General features: G+C 32.3%; 1 protein-coding gene across 1 annotated transcript; it reads left to right on the forward strand.

Moving 5' to 3' along the window:
* Positions 1-4,179: 4,179 nt before the first annotated feature.
* On the forward strand, positions 4,180-4,813 carry LOC149540730 (histone H4). Its single transcript, XM_089801819.1, has one exon. It carries the CDS (start codon positions 4,238-4,240, stop codon positions 4,547-4,549), a length of 312 nt encoding a protein of 103 aa, XP_089657945.1. The 5' UTR covers positions 4,180-4,237; the 3' UTR covers positions 4,550-4,813.
* Positions 4,814-18,188: the final 13,375 nt, after the last annotated feature.

The following is an 18,188-nucleotide window of genomic DNA, read 5'->3' on the forward strand; positions in this document are numbered from 1 at the left end:
TGGCACACCTTTGGATGACTGTAAGAGCAGGACAGTTTGAAACAACTGTTCGTTTGCTGAGGAATGTTATTTCATCCACAGTCTCCCCAATCAATTCCTCCCAACGCATATCCAAGTCATCCTCCTTTATAATGCTCTGATCTTGCTGCAATAGATGAACTCTTCCATTGATAAGGGATGGGATATCTTGTATGTATTACTGTTGGAATCCTACACCCTGGAATTTGCACCCTCGCACCTTGCTGTACAGTTCCCTAATACAGGTTGTACAGTACGACACCTGTACTGAAAATTATGCACAGTAATGACAGCCGAATTTACCCCAAACAGGGACGCCTAGGGTTGCTTGATAGTCCTTTAAAAGCATTAAATAAACCTCTGAATATTTGGAGAGATATGAGCAATTTGGTGACTCGAGCCCTAGTACGGACCTGTCATGTACGACACTGTTATTAATAATCCCACTTGGTAATGGATGCTTAGAATGAATGTTCTGTACCACGTAAGGTAAATATATGACCCCTCCAAAGCATAAATTCAAACTCCAAAGCAATATGGAGTTATGAGTAAAAATGCGAGTCCAGGCCTTGGTACGGACTAATCAGAAATTCCCACTGAATGACCTCCGAATTTTGCTGACTGATTCTGCAAGAAGATGATGAACTCCAAACCCTTGCAAATAGCTTAAATCCTCAAAAATCAATTCTCACAATAATCCTCCCAAAATTGGCCTTAGGCCACAGATTATGCCCCGATGAAATGACTGTAATGTCACCTCCAATCTGCAATAATTCAAGTGATATTTCACACTCTCAAAATCGCGAACCAACTGAGAGTTTTCGTTCTCAATGGCCAGTTGTGTCAATTGCAGAAACCCTAGGCTCCACAATGCACATATGATTGAATCACAATCTGATATCAAGAGGGAAATAAACAACTGCTTGATTCGAATGGAGCCCCGGGGTGCCTATTTATTCTTTTCTCTCCATCCTCTCCAGAGACTTCTAGAACATTTTTGATCTTATCCCTCAAGTGACTTTATTAAATATTTTTATAATCCAAGTCACTTTATTAAATATAAAGTTATCTTTTAATGTTTATTTATTTAATTAAAATAATTAATTAGTCGTCCTTAAAATATTCATTACTTTGGACAACCAGATTAATTAAATTAATTAAATCGAACTGTCACCAAAAATTGGGGACATGACAGATGCCTTAAACTGATCATGGTTCATTCTTAGTAAAACTTTCTCTCCAACTTTAAACTCAAGATCCCTTCTAAATAACGACAAAAATGTTTGAATATAATAATTAAATAAAATATTAATTTCTAGGAATTAAAGGCTCCTCGTGATTGTTAAGTTGCAAAAAAGAGAGTTTGAATGTCTCCAATATCCACCTAGGCTAACTTCACATGCCTACAACTTTTTAGATATCGATAAATTTTCAATGTAGCTCTGTATGTGATTCAAGGGCTTAAAACTAAGGTTTCAACTTCTAGGTATTCAGATATATCTCTGAAGAGATCCTCAAACACCAAGTGGTAAAAAATGGCATTTTAAAAGTGTTGCTTGATACCTATTATATTTTACACTAATAGTCATTTACTATTAATGCCAGTAGTCGTGGCCACATGTCCTATTAGTTTTTATTGAATGTCTTAGTAGTGGTGCATGAATGGGCCAATGACCAACCAAACAAGCTAAAAACTTATTAGTATTATTACGAGTGTGACCGACTATTGGTACATGTGTTACAATAGTTGAGGATCCTCTGATATTTGTAACTGGGGCTAAACATGAAAAAATTCATGATTATTGGACCTCATAATAGTTAATGGGGACTTTACCCTACATCCATTCAAATCTTCAAACTAAAAACTACTATTATTGGAAAAAAATGTGTAATTGTAACATATTTATTTATTTTAAATATAGAATTTACATAAAACTATTATAATGACTTGAGGAGAGGACTTAGTAGTCTTACACTCTTAACATCACACTTCTCAAAATCTTACATGGAAATTTCAAGTCACTCCCAAATCGTTACAACTACTTACTTGGCAAGTCCCCTATTATTTAAGGGCCACACCATGCCACATCAACAATCTTTGTGCAAAGATGTTTGAAAAAAGCTTTAAAAAGAGATCCATTCTCGGGCACAAATCAAGATTGTTGATACATCGATGTTACATTATGTAATTAGTTATTCTCAGATCTAAATAATACCTTGCATTTAATTTTTTATATTAAGTATTGATAAAAAATACACCATGTCTTAGAGCTACGAGTAAAGTGATTGAAAAGCATTTATGTTGTTATAGTATCGGTGGAGAGTAGAAAGTTAGAAATTAGGACATTTATACATCACTTTTCAAAACAACAATGACAAAGTCTCTAGAAGAGATAAATGAGACTATTTATCCAGGCTACTCAATCCCATTCTTCAATAATATTATTGGAGCATTATGCTTAATTGGTATTGATCAGAGGATCAAGAGGAGGTTTTTCAACAATAACACCCCAACCAAGAGCATTAAGGGGTTGAATTTCAAGGATCTCCTTATTCTTTTCAACCACATTGGTATTCTTCTTAGCCATGAACTACTTCAATGCTTCTCGTTCCTTTTCATCCAACATATCACTGTATGTGTTGAAGTATCATCGTTGCACCTTCCTACAACAAGATCATGAACCTGCTCTTTGTGATTTCTAGAACAACCGAGACTTGAGACATGATAAGTAGATAGGTGAGTTTTATAGAAAACCCAACTAGATCCCTCTTTGCTCATTGAAAAATATATTCATTCATTTTCTTCCAAATGAACCACAAGACTTTATTAGTGAAGACAAACTGGAATTAATTAAGCTTAAGATCAAAGGAGTCAACAAATCCAACGAAGATTTTAATCCAAGAAAAATAAAAAGGCTTATTCCAATTAACAAGTCTGCCAAGAAAGGAAGACCAAATCAAAGTAGCAAACTTGCATTCAAAAAAGACATGTTCAAAAGTTCCAAGAGATCCAATCTATATTCTTCTTGTAAAATTTTGCTGGTGGACCGTCAATCCTAGGGGATATGTCATTGGCCACCTTTCATTTAATTATGAATAATTATCATCAACATTAACAACTTTAACATAAAATTATTACCCAAACATATTAGACATTGAGCCCACAAATACTATGTTGGTCCTTACACACAAATAGCCTGTTTTAGAATCACTTCAATAAAAAATAACCTCAAGGGTAGGGTCCTATGGAGGGCCTTAAGCCTTTATTTTCAAGGAAGGAGTTCCATAAAGAAGAAAATAAATTGCTATAGGATCATTTAGAATCTTCTTCCTAAAAAATGAGCCTCTATAGTAGATGGTAGCTTATTTGAGCATAAAAATTTACTTCAATTTTAGATCTAAAATTAAGAAATTAAATTTGTAAGAAATTCATAGAACCATTAAGCTTAAAATATTCCTTAAAAATTTTACCCATTCATTAGGAAGCCCTCCTCATTGAGATCCCAGCCACCCGTAAACCCCTCTCATAAGGCCTTAGGATCCGTTTGGTTCATGGAATTTAAAAAACCAAGATTTCTACAAACCTTGGTTTAGCCAAATCAAGGTTTTTCAAATTTTCATTCCAGTTTGTGGGATTTTACATGAACTGTTTGTTTCACTCGGAAGATATGTGTGAAGACACATTTTTATGCGTAAGCTTTGGAATTGAAAGAAAATTTCAAAAAGTAGTCCAATCTATTGTTTTTACATTCCTTGAAAAACATAACAAGGTTTTGATTTTCAATTCCTATTTGCCAGTATAAAGTTGCAAAACTTGATTTTGAGGCAAAATTGGAAGTCCAATATGCTAATTCCATTTTGCCAATTTTGAAACAAACACAAAAATTTTCAAATCCAAATTTTGAAAAAGCCAATTCCATGAAACAAAAGGAATTGGAAGAAGCCCCAAACTATGAGCAATCTGATGGCAGAAACACGTCACTGCTCGCTTTCAATCCTAAATGTTGTGCGCATCCAATCATCGGGCGTCTATCGTGATCCAACGGCTGAAAATCCGCGTTTTCATTTGCCACGGATCACCCGCTGCATCGGACGAATCCGACGGTCGAGGTTGAGGCCTGGATCACTTGGCAACTAGCTATAAAAAAAGGCCGCGATAGGAAATGGATATCAAATTACATATTTTTCGAAACAGCTTGATTACAGATCGAAGATCAAAATGTCTGGTCGTGGAAAGGGCGGCAAGGGTTTGGGAAAGGGAGGCGCCAAGAGGCACAGGAAAGTTCTCCGTGATAACATCCAGGGCATCACCAAGCCTGCAATCAGGCGTCTTGCCAGGAGAGGAGGTGTGAAGCGCATCAGTGGATTGATCTATGAAGAAACCAGGGGTGTTCTCAAGATCTTCTTGGAAAATGTCATCAGAGATGCTGTCACATACACTGAACACGCACGGCGCAAGACCGTGACCGCCATGGATGTGGTCTATGCTCTTAAGAGGCAGGGCAGGACTCTCTATGGTTTCGGCGGTTAGATTGCTCCTAGTCTCAATATGACCTATTTATACTTTTTAGGTGTTTGTAAACACCACCCCTGTATGGAAATGCTTGTGACTCTATGTAGGCGTCTTGAGGACTTATCAATAGTTAAAGAAGATCTTGAATAAGAATAAATCGGCGAAAATCGTCGCAGATAGAAGGTTCTGAAGGCGTTACCGCGAGATTGGAGATGGTCTTTGTTATTTTCCATCCTTGAATGTGTTGTCTAAGAATTTGCTATAAATCTGTTTTTCCTCCTAGTGGTTCAGTGTTGTTTGTTTGAATCAACTTCGTGAACATGTTTGAAGTTATGTTAGGTGTACTTACAAATGAGGATGATTGAACTGTTCAATTTTGTTGATATACGAAGATCATGTATGCGTTTTTTTGGGCGAAAGTTCTCTTAAAATATCCGGACGCCTATGGGCGAGAGCAAAGGTAATGGATTTTTCATATCGATGCGTGAGCTTTGCCAAGTAGGTTCTGGTGTCGATGACAGGATAAACAAATCATATTTTATAAACTTTATTTGAAATTTCTAAATAGTTATTGCTTGATTGCTTATCTTGAAATGAAATTGCTCAGGTATAATGCACTCTCACTATCAGGAATTGCAGAGCATCAGGCAAGATTTATGTTACCTATAGTTGGATGATATTAGGATGAGTTTCAGTTTGATCTTCCCTTAGCTTGTAGATACATAAATTAAAAGATTCACCAAATGGTTAAACGAGTTTCAGTTTGATTTTCCCTTAGCTTGTAGGTACATAAATTAATAGATTCACCAAATGGTTAAATGAGTTTCAGTTTGATCTTGCCTTAGCTTGTAGGTACATTAATTAATGGATTTACCAAATGGTTAAATGAGTTTCAATTTGATCTTCCCTTGCCTTACAATGTCTATGATTGAGCAGCATATAGGTCAACATTGTAAGGTAAACCTCAGTTTGTGAAGATTTAACCCATCTTCAAATCTTCACAAACTTTACAGAAGATATTGCGGATAGCCAAACTCGCGGTGATGCTGTGCAATCATAACAATTTAGGTTCAAAAAGAGAGGAGCAATCATAACAAAAATTAGGTCTAAGCTGATTAGGCATGATGATCAATTTGAATAGATAAGCTGAAAAACAAGGATTCAAGACAAATTGATTTACCTGCAAATCAAAACAAACCCGTCTTCATTTTGAAAAAAATGTTAGTTCACCACACTAGAAGCTCCTCGTATCGGTCATTGAATGATTAATGTACCTCAGGGAGATTTAAGGTTGAGTTCTGTATTTTGTGATCCTTCTTTCCATACCATGACATACTATGAAAACAGCTGACTGCATATATGAATTATTAAGAGAAATCGATTTGTACAAGTGCTTCCAGCAATAAATCATATTCCATTTTTATTAAGTTTGCTAAAAAAATTTAATCAGGTGCAAACTGACAATTGAAACGACTCTGTTAAAAATTCAATGTTTAATTTTTAACATTCCAATACGCTGAAATGGGTTAATTGAGCTCTTTGCGAACCAGCCATAGGGGAAATGCTTCAAATTTTAATTAAAAGCCCACCTTTTGAGCCGAAGACAAGATGGGCTGCATGAGCTCTAAACCCTTGAATATCTGCATGAAATTCAAAATTTTGGTTGACTGCCAAATGAGTTGTAAGTTTGTCTCTAAGGATCTTATTAAAAGTTTCTCAAAGCTGTGGTATTACTGATGTACATGGACAGTCTTGAGTTAAAATGTTGTGTGTGGATCCAACTGAGTGCAGTTTCGAATGATTGGGAGACGGTAACTTGGTTGAATCAATATTCTTTGGGGAATAGGAGGCGAAGAAATTTGTGCCTCATAGTTATTGTACAATGGCCCCAAGAACCTATTTGGACTAGATTCAAGGACAATGCAATTACACTGACACTCCATTTCAGGCAGAAATAGTAACCAAAAAGGAGACTCCGAGTTAGTGGTCACTGCCTTTTGTTGTTTTGGGTGTTCTTGAGTTGGATCTTTTTTTAAAGAGCTTTATGAGTCTTAGATCTTGGGAGGATATTTAAGTCTAGTTTTATCTCTCTTTGTCTAGATTGATAGACTTCTGATTTTCTATTCTTTGCCCTCCTAGATCATTTGAACTCCAAGGTGGGCATTTAGTTTGTGTGACTTTGCTGGAAAGACTAGAAATGGTATCTTGCCATGCCTTTTATCAATTATGAGTGTAGCTTAGGATATTGCTAACATTCTCCCCATCTTTCTATGGTGGATATTCTCAAATAGTGTTGGTATTTGTCTTCTACTTATCAATGGAAAATGTGATTTGACACTATCTATAGTGTTATCGTCGAGTTGGAGATTGTCCAATATGATGTCAATATATATATATTTTTTTTAATGGTGATTTGAATCAATTTTGTAAAAGTTTATACTATTTTTGTATTGAATGAATACTAAAATTTTCATATATAAAATTCAAATCAATTTACATATAGCTTTCAATTTGTACATATTATTGTAAGTTTGTGAAGATGGTTTAAAAGAACTTCCCTTAAAAATATATATATATATATATATATATTATGAAGATCAATAAAATTTTACAAATATCTAAATAAGTGAAGTATCATATAGTTTTCAAAAAATTAATTAATGTAAACTTTTTTTGAAATAAAATATAATAAAATATATTACTTTTTAAATACAAGTGTGTGTGTGTATATATATATATATATCATGATACTTGTAAAAAAAAATGTTGTAATAAAGTTTGCATAAATTTAAGAAATAAAGTGCTCACATGGAAAAAGAAAATTGGAGGAAAAAAATATTTTAGAATCTTTTCCTATTTTGATGGAGTAGTTATTTTTTAGCAAATAAAAATAAGCTTTGGAAAGAAAGGGGGCTCAAAATAAGCATCCATTGCTTATTGAAAATATGAACAGAGAACTTATTAAATTCTTTCCTTTTATTTTCCACCAAAATTTCCCTCCAAATTTTTACTCAAAGTTTACATCCAAATTAATGGGTGCTTAAAAATAAGTAGTAAAATTGAGTTTGCACTAGACCCCCTACTCTACATTTTAATCCTAAAAAATATGAATTGTGGATGCTAAACAAAATAAGCCTAGTAGTAGCATAGGGACATGCTCTAAAGTAGGAGTTTTTTTTGTTTTTGTTTTGTTTCAATTATAGGTTGAGGCTGAGAAGAATTTAAAGATCAATTTCTAGATTCAACAACTCAAGCATCAGTTTTTTCGACCCCTCAACAAAATGAAGATTATTATGGTAGATTGTTTTCAATCTTCTTTCCAAGATCCATTGCATTGATTTTGTTTTACACTTTGCAGTTGCTATTTTGTATGTATTTCCAATTGCTGATTTTTTTAGTTAGCAATTTTGTATGTATTTCTATTCTTATAGTTTTGTAGTTAGCAATATACACTTTTCCACTTTTTAAACTTTTGTAGTTAGCACTTTTGTATATTTTGTACAAATTTTTGGTCTCCATTCTTTGCGCTTTCACAAATCTGACATTTGAACTCCAAATGACCTTTTCTATTGGTCTACTATGTCTCTTTGCAGTTGAGAGGATATTCATGTTCAGTTTTGGCTCACTACCAATCATGATTTCTTTTCATCATTTCACCCTCAAATGTTTTCTCGGTGTATGGTTTTCTAGATTTCTTGTTTTGCAACTTTGGCACACTTTTAGACTGGAAATTCTCTTTACCATTTGCAAAGAAATGTGACGATTTTCTCACACTTCAATTGATTCTAATGTTTCCATTTTTGTTAAAGCTTTCATACGCAATAATGTGATGTTACATGTATAGGTTCAAGTATATAAGGTAACCCACTTGTTGGAAATATTACAACATTGGGGAAACACTCCTTGTAGTGTAATTAAAGATCTTCTAGAAACTTCTGTTTTCAATTTTCGTTCCATTTCTCGTCGTCAATGTTTGAGAAGAACTCTTCTTGGTGATCTACTAACACTTCTTACTCTCAGCCTCACCAGCATTCACCCCAACATCGATTATTGCCTCATGGCTTTGTTGTTCCTCGATGCTTACATGGATCTCCCTTGGTGTGGCCTTCGACAATAGGTTTTACTTGTGCTTTGCTAGCAAGTGTTGGTTGGCCTACTCAAGCGAGTGATTTGAGTTGACTTTCATCTTCCAAAGGCTATCCTAGGTTGGATTTGGCTATTTTCTCACAACATGAAGATAAGGAGGTTGAAGATGTAGTGCTTGCCCCTAGCTCACATTTCTGTTATCAATGCCAAACTCTTATAGGCCAGTTTACGCTTGATGTTTAGTAGCATTACTTTTAGATTATTAGATATTGTTTCAAATTTAGTTAATTTATGATGAGATTACTTGGTTCTCTATACTTCATGTATGTATGATGATTATCACAGTGTTTTTAGTTATTGATGATGATTAGTTAGATGTATTATCCTATGTGTTTTCTTATGGATACTTACCCCATACTGCATGTGTATGGTGTGCGTGTATGTTTTTTTTATGTATGGCATTTTTGATGTGGTTAAGGAAGGGAGTCGTAGTCACCTACTAGTCGGGATCTACACGATGCACCACCTCTTGTCATTGTTTGTTTAGTTTAGAATATTGTGTTTGTACATGTGTGGATTTTATGCAAGTTACAAGTACTGAGTATTGACTTCCCTAAATTGCCAAGATGAGCGTACCCTATCGCATTATCTCAATGGTAAAAGAGGAGAGATAAATTCTTGAGTCCAAATCTCAAACTTTTAAGCCATTTGTCCTAATTGAAAATTAGGACAAGTATCCTACGAATGCGTTAAATGACGTTAATTCGTAATTATAACCCTTTTAGTTTGATTTTGTATGTGGTTTTCTATGATGGGTTTTCGTATTTTACTTTGAGTCTTGGTGATTTTCTATTATTTAAGTCTAATTAAAAGATTAAATTAATGATTTAATTTAATAAAAAATAATTATGATATTTTAATATTTAATTATATTTAATTAATTGAAAAATTAATTAAATAAAAGAGAATTAAATTTGAAGATAAAAGTTATAAGTATAAATTTGGAATGCGATGATATTTATTTAATTTAATAATAATATATTTAGAGTTCATTTTTAAATAAATGCTAAATATTATTATTATTTAAGTTAATAAATATTTTATCAATTAAGTTTCAAAAATAAATTAAAAAGTGAAAATATATTAATTTATGAAAAAGTTTTGAATTCACATGCTTTATGCATGAGATTAAAATATAAGAAATTAATTAAAAAGATAAAACAAGTGAATTTAATAAAGAGATTTTAATTATATAAAGTGCGCATAGGATTTAATTTAATAAATTAATTAAGAGGAGTCAAGTGGAAAATTAAATAAAGTTATTTAATAATTCATTTAATGTGCATGGGAAAAGATAAAGAAAGATTAAGAAAAGTTAATAGGAGTTGAAGTCTGGTGAGCACAGAGTTCTCCTAGGTGAACGCACAATTAGTGCCTTGATTTACGGATAGAACTCTTTATCACAATTTGAGGCTTCATTTTTAGGAGAGAGGAATTTTGGACATGAATTTGGAGAGCGAATTCTGGAAGGGTAATTTTGGAGAGATTTTTAGAGAGAAGATCTTGGATAGAAGCGAACTCTCTCGCAAATCTTTTGGGTGGTTGTGATCTTAACATCAAAACCAGGTAGGTTCTTGAGTTTTATGCACCCTGTTAAAATTCTGTTATTTAGATAATCCTGTCTTCTTCGTGATTGTTGAAATTGATTTTTTGAATTTCATTGCATAAATCTTTTGTTCTTTTGTTCTGAATCTACGATATGTGTATTGTATCTCATTGTATAATATGATTGGAAGAAAAATAATTCAATTTGGAACCTCGTCCATAGATAAAAGGAAATTAGAATTATATTCAAGAAGGGTTTGAATAATATGAGAATTTTATATTCAAAATTCGATTGGTTCGCTGTATTCTTTCTATCAGAGTACAGGTGGGATTTATGTTAAAAAAATAAAAATTAAATAAAGTATTCATTAAACAAAAATCTTTAACCAAAAAAATTAAAAAATAAAATTATATATATATATATATATATATATATATATATATATATATATATATATATATATATATATATATATATAATATTAATTATAACTTTTGGGGGGAATCGTTTCTTTTATATATATATATAAATTTAAAAAATATATATATATTTGGAAGGGCAGGTGTTTTTACCTCACCCTACCCTTTTTTCCTCACGATGGCTGTACCTGCCTGTGTGTGTAGACTGAGCTGTTGCACGTGGTAGCAGTACCAGTTGCTGGCGGCGGCAACAGTAGAGTTTGCGGCCGCAAGCCAAAGGCAACGGCCTTTTAAAATAAACGCCTTTTTTTTATATAAAGTTTTTTTTTTAAATTTTAATTTTAAATTAATTTAACTGTTATGTTATTAATGGTTTTACAATATTAATTTTTATTAATAATATATAATATTATTAAATCAAATCAATTAAATTAAAGAATTTTATTAATAAGGTTGCTTATATATATATATATATATATATATATATATATATATATATATATATATATATATATATATATATATATATATATATATATATAAGTTTAATATGGTTTTTAGTTAAAATGTATTAATTAAATTAAAGTTAAATGAAAGATTAATATGATTGTCCTATGTAATTATTAATGAATTTCTGAAGTTGGAGTTTACACTATATATATAATTAGATTGTTAAAATTTAATAATATTGGTTTTTTTAATAAAATTATAAGTGATTTTATTTGAAAATCAATAAATATTATTAAGTTTAATTAACCAATTATCCTTAGATTATTCTTAGGAAATTGACTTTAATATATATATATATATATATATATATATATATATATATATATATATATGAGTTAAATAAATGAATGGGTTATTTTGAGGAATAAACTAAGAATCTTATACACCTTAAATGAACATTGAAATGGAAATTGAAACATAAATCTTACTATTTAACTCAACTTTGTATTTTCAAAACAAACCAAACTATGAGACTGCTATGTTTTCTATGTATTGTCTATGCTTTGGTGTTTTGGGGTTGATTTAGTGTTGACCAGTCTTAGGTTGTTACCAGAGGCTGGGGGGTTGTGTGAGTGTGATGTTATGATGTGTTGATTTTGATATTTTTAAAACCCAACCATGGTAATGCAATGACATGCTCTATGATGTGTTTGGATTATTGATTGTTTTTGCTTTCCAGTTTCTTTGTGTGAAATTGAGGTGTATGTTTATGAGATACCTGACTTAGCCATTCTTGATTCATCGATTAGTTATATTTGATTTGCTTTCCAGTTGCTTTGAGAGGACTGAAGTGTTTTGAATGATTTATTTTTGATGATGTCATGTTGTGACATGTTTGACTTGACCATTTTGAGTCTTCGATCAATATTATTATTGGGATACTTTCCAGTTGCTCGTTGAGAACCGATGGATCTTGTGATTTATCTTTGATGCTTTTCAGTTGCTTGTTGAGAACTGTTGTGATTATTATGTTGATCTTTTGGTGCTTTCCAGTTGCTCGTGGAGAATTGATGTGAATATTGTGGATTATCTTTTGATGCTTTTCAGTCATTTGTATAGGGCTGGGTGATTTTTATATGATCATTGATTTGTGCTTTTATTGAGCCTAGGGTAGGTTATCTATATGTAGTGTTGGGAAGTGGCTTGCAATGGGGGACAGGGGCCCTAAGTGTCTTTGGGGATAACCCATTGTAAGTTGTTTTAATAAGTGAAAACATTACATTAAATGAGGATTAAAATGAACTTAATAAGATAATTGTATGTTCTCGCCCATGCCTCGAGTGTTAGTACAGACTAGGATGGGAGTAGAGAGAATGCTTGGTTATGACCTTGCATGCCGTAGTATGCCTTGTCAGTATGAGAGGATATTAGTGGCCGCAGTGGGATCACTAGGGACCCGAGAGTCCTAAGGGACTGCTTGGGTAACTCCAAGCGTGATTTGTGCGATGACACTTGCCCGCTTATATAGTAGGTTTCCTACATATTTTGTGTGCCTTTGGGTTTAGATGTCAATCTATGTTGGAACCTTTGAGTTAGTATACTTTTATGATTTCCTAAACTTAGAAAATATTTGTGTTATGTGATTTGATATCCTATTTGGGACTTGGGATTATCTCCTCAATGTGGTGGGAGTGGGCCATTTAGGTTCCACGCGGTCGGGTGGTAGTGCTTTTTACTCTTACCATTGAGATGGGGGATAGGGGCCCTAAGTGGCTTTGGGGATAACCCATTGCAAGTTATTTTAATAAGTGAAAACATTACACTAAATGAGGATTAAAATGAACTTAATAAGATAATTTTATGTTCTCGCCCATGCCTCGAGTGCTAGTATAGACTAGGATGAGAGTAGAGAGAATGCTTGGTTATGACCTTGCATTCCGTAGTATGCCTTGTCAGTACGAGAGGATATTAGTGGCCGTAGTGGGATCACTAGGGACCCAAGAGTCCTAAGGGACTGCTTGGGTAACTCCAAGCGTGATTCATGTGATGACACTTGCCCGCTTACATAGTAGGTTTCCTACATGTCTTGTGTGCCTTTGGGTCTAGATGTCGATCTATGTTGAAACCTTTGAGTTAGTATACTTTTATGATTTCCTAAACTTAAAGAGTATTTGTGTTATGTGATTTGATATCCTATTTGGGACTTGAGATTATCTCCTCAATGCGGTGGGAGTGGGCCATTTAGGTTCCACGCGATCGGGTGGTAGTGCTTTTTACTCTTACCATTGAGATCCGTCCTAGTCACCGTGGCTGGAGCTTCTTGGGATGCTTGTTTATCATGTTTAGATGATGTTATTTACTAACACATTTCCTTATATTGATGATTAGCATGTGATAGATGATGTTATCCACTTTGTAGGATCATCTTATGCTTTATTCCAGTATGTTAGATTTCTTTATGCATATGTTGTAGCATGTTTTAGTAGTGACATCCCTATTATGATAATACAAATGATTTGATTGGTGGCTTGAGATGTTACGCGGATGGCTAGGGCCCACAATGGTCTTATGATGCTATTGACGATTGGGAGGAATCACACACATAGTTAGTTGTGTTTTATGATGGATGGATGTATCATGTATGTTATTAGTATCATTTATTTTATTGTACTTGTATCATGGATCCGAGGAGGATGTTATATTTATATTTCTTCATATGTATATTTTTTTAGCTTTTCATACCTTGTGACATGTACAGTGGATGATTGAGCATTCTAGATTTCATTTGTTAAGAGGCATTCAAAACAAATGTATATTATGGAATTTGGACTTTCTAATTATTCTTTCATGTGGATATGGTAGTTGTTAGACTTAGTTTTAATTAAATTTTAATGTGATTCAATGTCATGGGATCATTAAAGAATGTAACCTGTTATGTATACTTTGAGTTGATTGTATGTTATTGCTTCCGCTACTATGTGTTTGATGTGTATGTTATACTTTCTCGTTTAAAAAAAAAAATGTTTGGCAAACTTAGTAAAACTTTAAGTTAATTCTTTTGGATCCCTTGGCGGGGCGCTACAGAAGAAGATAATACAAATAGTTGGACACTGCCAAACCCTATACTACATTAGAAGGTTAGATGGGGGAAAGGATGAACTAGATCCCCACCTCCTTTAACAACAACTTTGTCTATTTGAAGGTGTTTCCTTTTTGGGTTAGGCTTGTTTAATTTTACGTTGTTTGTGTTTTAGGGCTAGATTCTTGTTTCAATGACTTATGAGCTTGATCCATGTGACTCTTGCAGAGTTACCTTTTCCTCCTACTAAGTTAATTTAATTGGCTAGTACTTTCTTAAAACAACCGTATATAATCTAGATCTAATATTTAAAGTGAATTTTAACTTTTTTCAAGACTAGTGAAATCATTTACAAAAGAAAATGTAATATCATGTTATAATCTAAATTTAATCTACAAAATTTGATGTCATATTTAAGGTGATTTTTAACTTCATTCAAATCTAATAAAGTTATTGGAAAAGAAAAATATTAAGCTCTATGGAATCATATAAAATAATATTGAAAAATTTATATAATAGTGATCACATTGTTTAGTAATATTAAGTCAAAGAAAACTTATATTGAGTTGTATGGAGTATACCAAGCATCATTAAAAAAAAAACATAATATTCATTGTTTTATATTAGTTAAAGAAAATTTAAAGCAACAGTATTCAATGGTTCTTAAGAAAAGTGTGTTTTAATCTGGTGATTAAAAATTGAGTTATTTTCATTCAAGATTGTCACTTGTATTCTATAATGAATCTTTTCAATGACATTATAATATTGGTTAATAAGATAACTTCGTGAGCAAGAGTAGAAAAAGACCTTAAAAGATGAAGGGTGGAGCATTATGGCATTGCTTATTCAAAGGAAAGATTGAACATCTTATGCATTTAGCTTAGGAGAATCTTGTTGCACATAATCTAGTGGCCTTTGAGTTGTTCTTTCTTGATTGCTCCATCTCTTTTTATAGGATTGGGACCTTCATTTCTCATGTCTATAATATTAGTTATAGAATTGAATTCTATACAAAAATGAGTGACCACATTCAAATATACATTTGGGAACTAAAATCATACTAAGAAAATTTGATGACTTATTTAGACTAATACATCGTAACCACAACTTTTATTATTCAATCTTATTCAAACAACACCATCAAAATTCTCCAATCTTTGGTGTAGATACACACAATTAAGAATATCAATTAAATAAAAAAATATATTACTAATCACAAAACTTGAAAATAAATTTTCCAATCTCATTAAAACACTAACATCAAGGTGTAGACTACTTGCTAAATTCTCAAAGCTAAAATGAGTCATTCTCAACTATTACCATCCTCTTTGAAATAAGAATTACAAGATCTATATTAAACATGATAGTAAGTTATTTTTACATTGATTTATTAGTAGATAAATATGACATGTCCTATATATTTTTGTTACCATCGCATAGAAAAGTGATACTTTATTTTTCTCTACACAAGGAAATCTAGATTCATTATCGACCACACTTATATTTCTTATGATTTTATTAAATAGTTCCCTCACATATGATATTGAAGAAAATGCTCTACCATGCCCTCTTTCATCTCTTTCATATCTAAGGCATGTATTGTTGCAATACTAACTGAATAATCACTTGATGTGTAAAGTCATGTGACAATAAAACAAACTATTACCACAAACTCAACCCAACTTACAATTATATCGAGTTAGAAATTTTGATATAGTGGGCCATATAAAAAACAATCAAAGAAGAACACATGATAATAATAGAAATCACACGATGAACAATGTTTTTGGAATGTGTATTTGAAAGTTGATACAACTAAACTAATGGAGCATTGCCATCACATTTTTGTGCAATAAAACCATAAAATGTTGCCACCACATCCATTGCACTTTGGTGACTTACAAAGGTGCTTACATGGAGAAGACTCATTTTGATCTTCTGCAGTACAATGATTTCAAAACTCACACTTCTCTAATAGGTATTGTGTATAAGCTCAACCTTTCCCATATCTTTACTAATACCATATTTTTTAATCATGTGTACTCATTCATCACATAAATTACATGCTATGTTTATCATTTACTAGATAATATATAACATGAATATAACTTCAAACGTTTAATGGACAATACATCTTACACAACTTCACTATCTTGGATTCTCAACAAGTGTGTTACTTATCATTGACATCAAATTTTATCCTATTTAATTAAACTTTGGCATACATCTAATATTTATTTGAAGTGTATTATGTTATCCAAAAATTGTTGTTTCGTCCATAAAAAAATATAAAAAAATTGATTTACATCTAACTTGAATAATGCTCAACATTTAGCTTGAGAATTCGCATACACAACACCCTAATGATTTTTCTTCAAATTTTGAGATAGGGATGCAATTGTTGTAGTGCATTTTATTTTGAGACATTGTTATATTTTTATGTGCTTCTATTTCTCTTAAAATATATCAGTTTTGTAGACATTTAAAAAATTTGTCAAGTCACCAATAGACTCAATCATCTAGGATCACCTGCAAAACCAAAAGATGCCTTCCACAAAAGAGTAGAAAGGTAATAATAATGCTAGATTAAAGACACAAAGGATTATATTGAATTAGATGTTACATCATCACTTGTATATATAATGCCTCCCTCAAATAGTGAAGGTTGATAGGTAGAGTTAGACAAGGTTATGAAATGTATCTTAATCTTATACAATGAGACAACTAAATTGATATTTTGTAAATGAACAAGGACTGAAGAATTAAATTCCAAAAATATAAGACAAAATTGATAACCAAGATCTCTAATCTCTAGAAAGATTTATCAAATCTAAGTAAATGCAAAATTAAGGGGGTATTTGATACGGTAATTTGATATGCCACTCCTCCTCCTCCTCCTGCTTCTTCTTCTCCTCCTCCTCCTTCTTCTCGAGGTGTGCAAGAAAGATAATAGTCATTCCAAAGGCTCCATAAAGTGAGCCCTTCTATCTATAATTAATAACTTTCAACTTTCCCCCTTGACCTTTAGAATAGTAGGGTAGGGCCCAACTTTCAACTTTATAATAGGTTAAAATCTCCTCCTCCTCCTCCTCTTATTTGGAATCATTTTGGATATGGCCTTTTTGTCCACAATTCCAAAATGTTTCTCTGGATTTGGACTTCTTTCCATTTTTGCCCTTTTCCTTTGATCTACCCCAAACAACAAGAGCCTCCTTGGTCATCTAAAAAGATTTTGTTCATGCTTTATTTTTCTTAAAAAGAAGGAACCATGTCTTCCATTTTGAAAGTGGTTGTTGTGCTTCTAATAAACATCAACAAATGATATCATGTATTGAGAAAGAAACATAACAACATGCAACAATCCTCGTCATCAATTTTTACACCAATATAAGATAATTGTGCAACAATAAGTTTGAACGTATTAAGATGATCTATTACAAATGTTACTTTTCTCATCTTCAAAGAGTAAAATTTCTTCCTTAACTTATTTACCAAAGATTTTCCCTGATAATTATAACCAATTTTCTCCCACAAAGAATTCATCTTTTGTTCATGAAGTACATTTAACAAAAAAAAAATCAACATGACAAAACCTGATCACTTCTTTTGTTTTCTTATTTGTAATCTCCCAAACATCTTGTTGCATACCTGAAGGTTTATTTCTAGACACAACAATTCAAAAGTCTATATCCAACAACAAATATTCCATCTTAACCTTCCACAACTCATAACTACCACTGTTAAAATTCACAATGTATACTCTTATTGATCTTGCCATCTCAATTTGTAACCCCAATAGCCAATCTCTTGTAAAACTCACATTGCAAAAATGATAGAAAAATCTATTCTACGCACAAGAATAACAAAACTAGCCAAACTCTTATACCACTTGTAAGAAAATTATGGTTTGAAAATGCCTTCCTAAATGTTAAAATCTTAGGAGAGAATTGTTGGAAATATAAGAGGAGTAACTAAGAGGGTAGGGGTGAATCAGTTACCACAAAAATAAATCCCAGA

Source organism: Cupressus sempervirens, chromosome 9, assembly GCF_028749045.1.
Source record: "Cupressus sempervirens isolate cs-2001-9-10 chromosome 9, ASM2874904v1, whole genome shotgun sequence".
NCBI lineage: Eukaryota > Viridiplantae > Streptophyta > Pinopsida > Cupressales > Cupressaceae > Cupressus > Cupressus sempervirens.

What these genes read in the sequence shown, in the direction of transcription:
- LOC149540730 (XM_089801819.1), top strand. Translation starts at nt 4,238, where the DNA reads ATGTCTGGTCGTGGAAAGGGCGGCAAGGGTTTGGGAAAGGGAGGCGCC.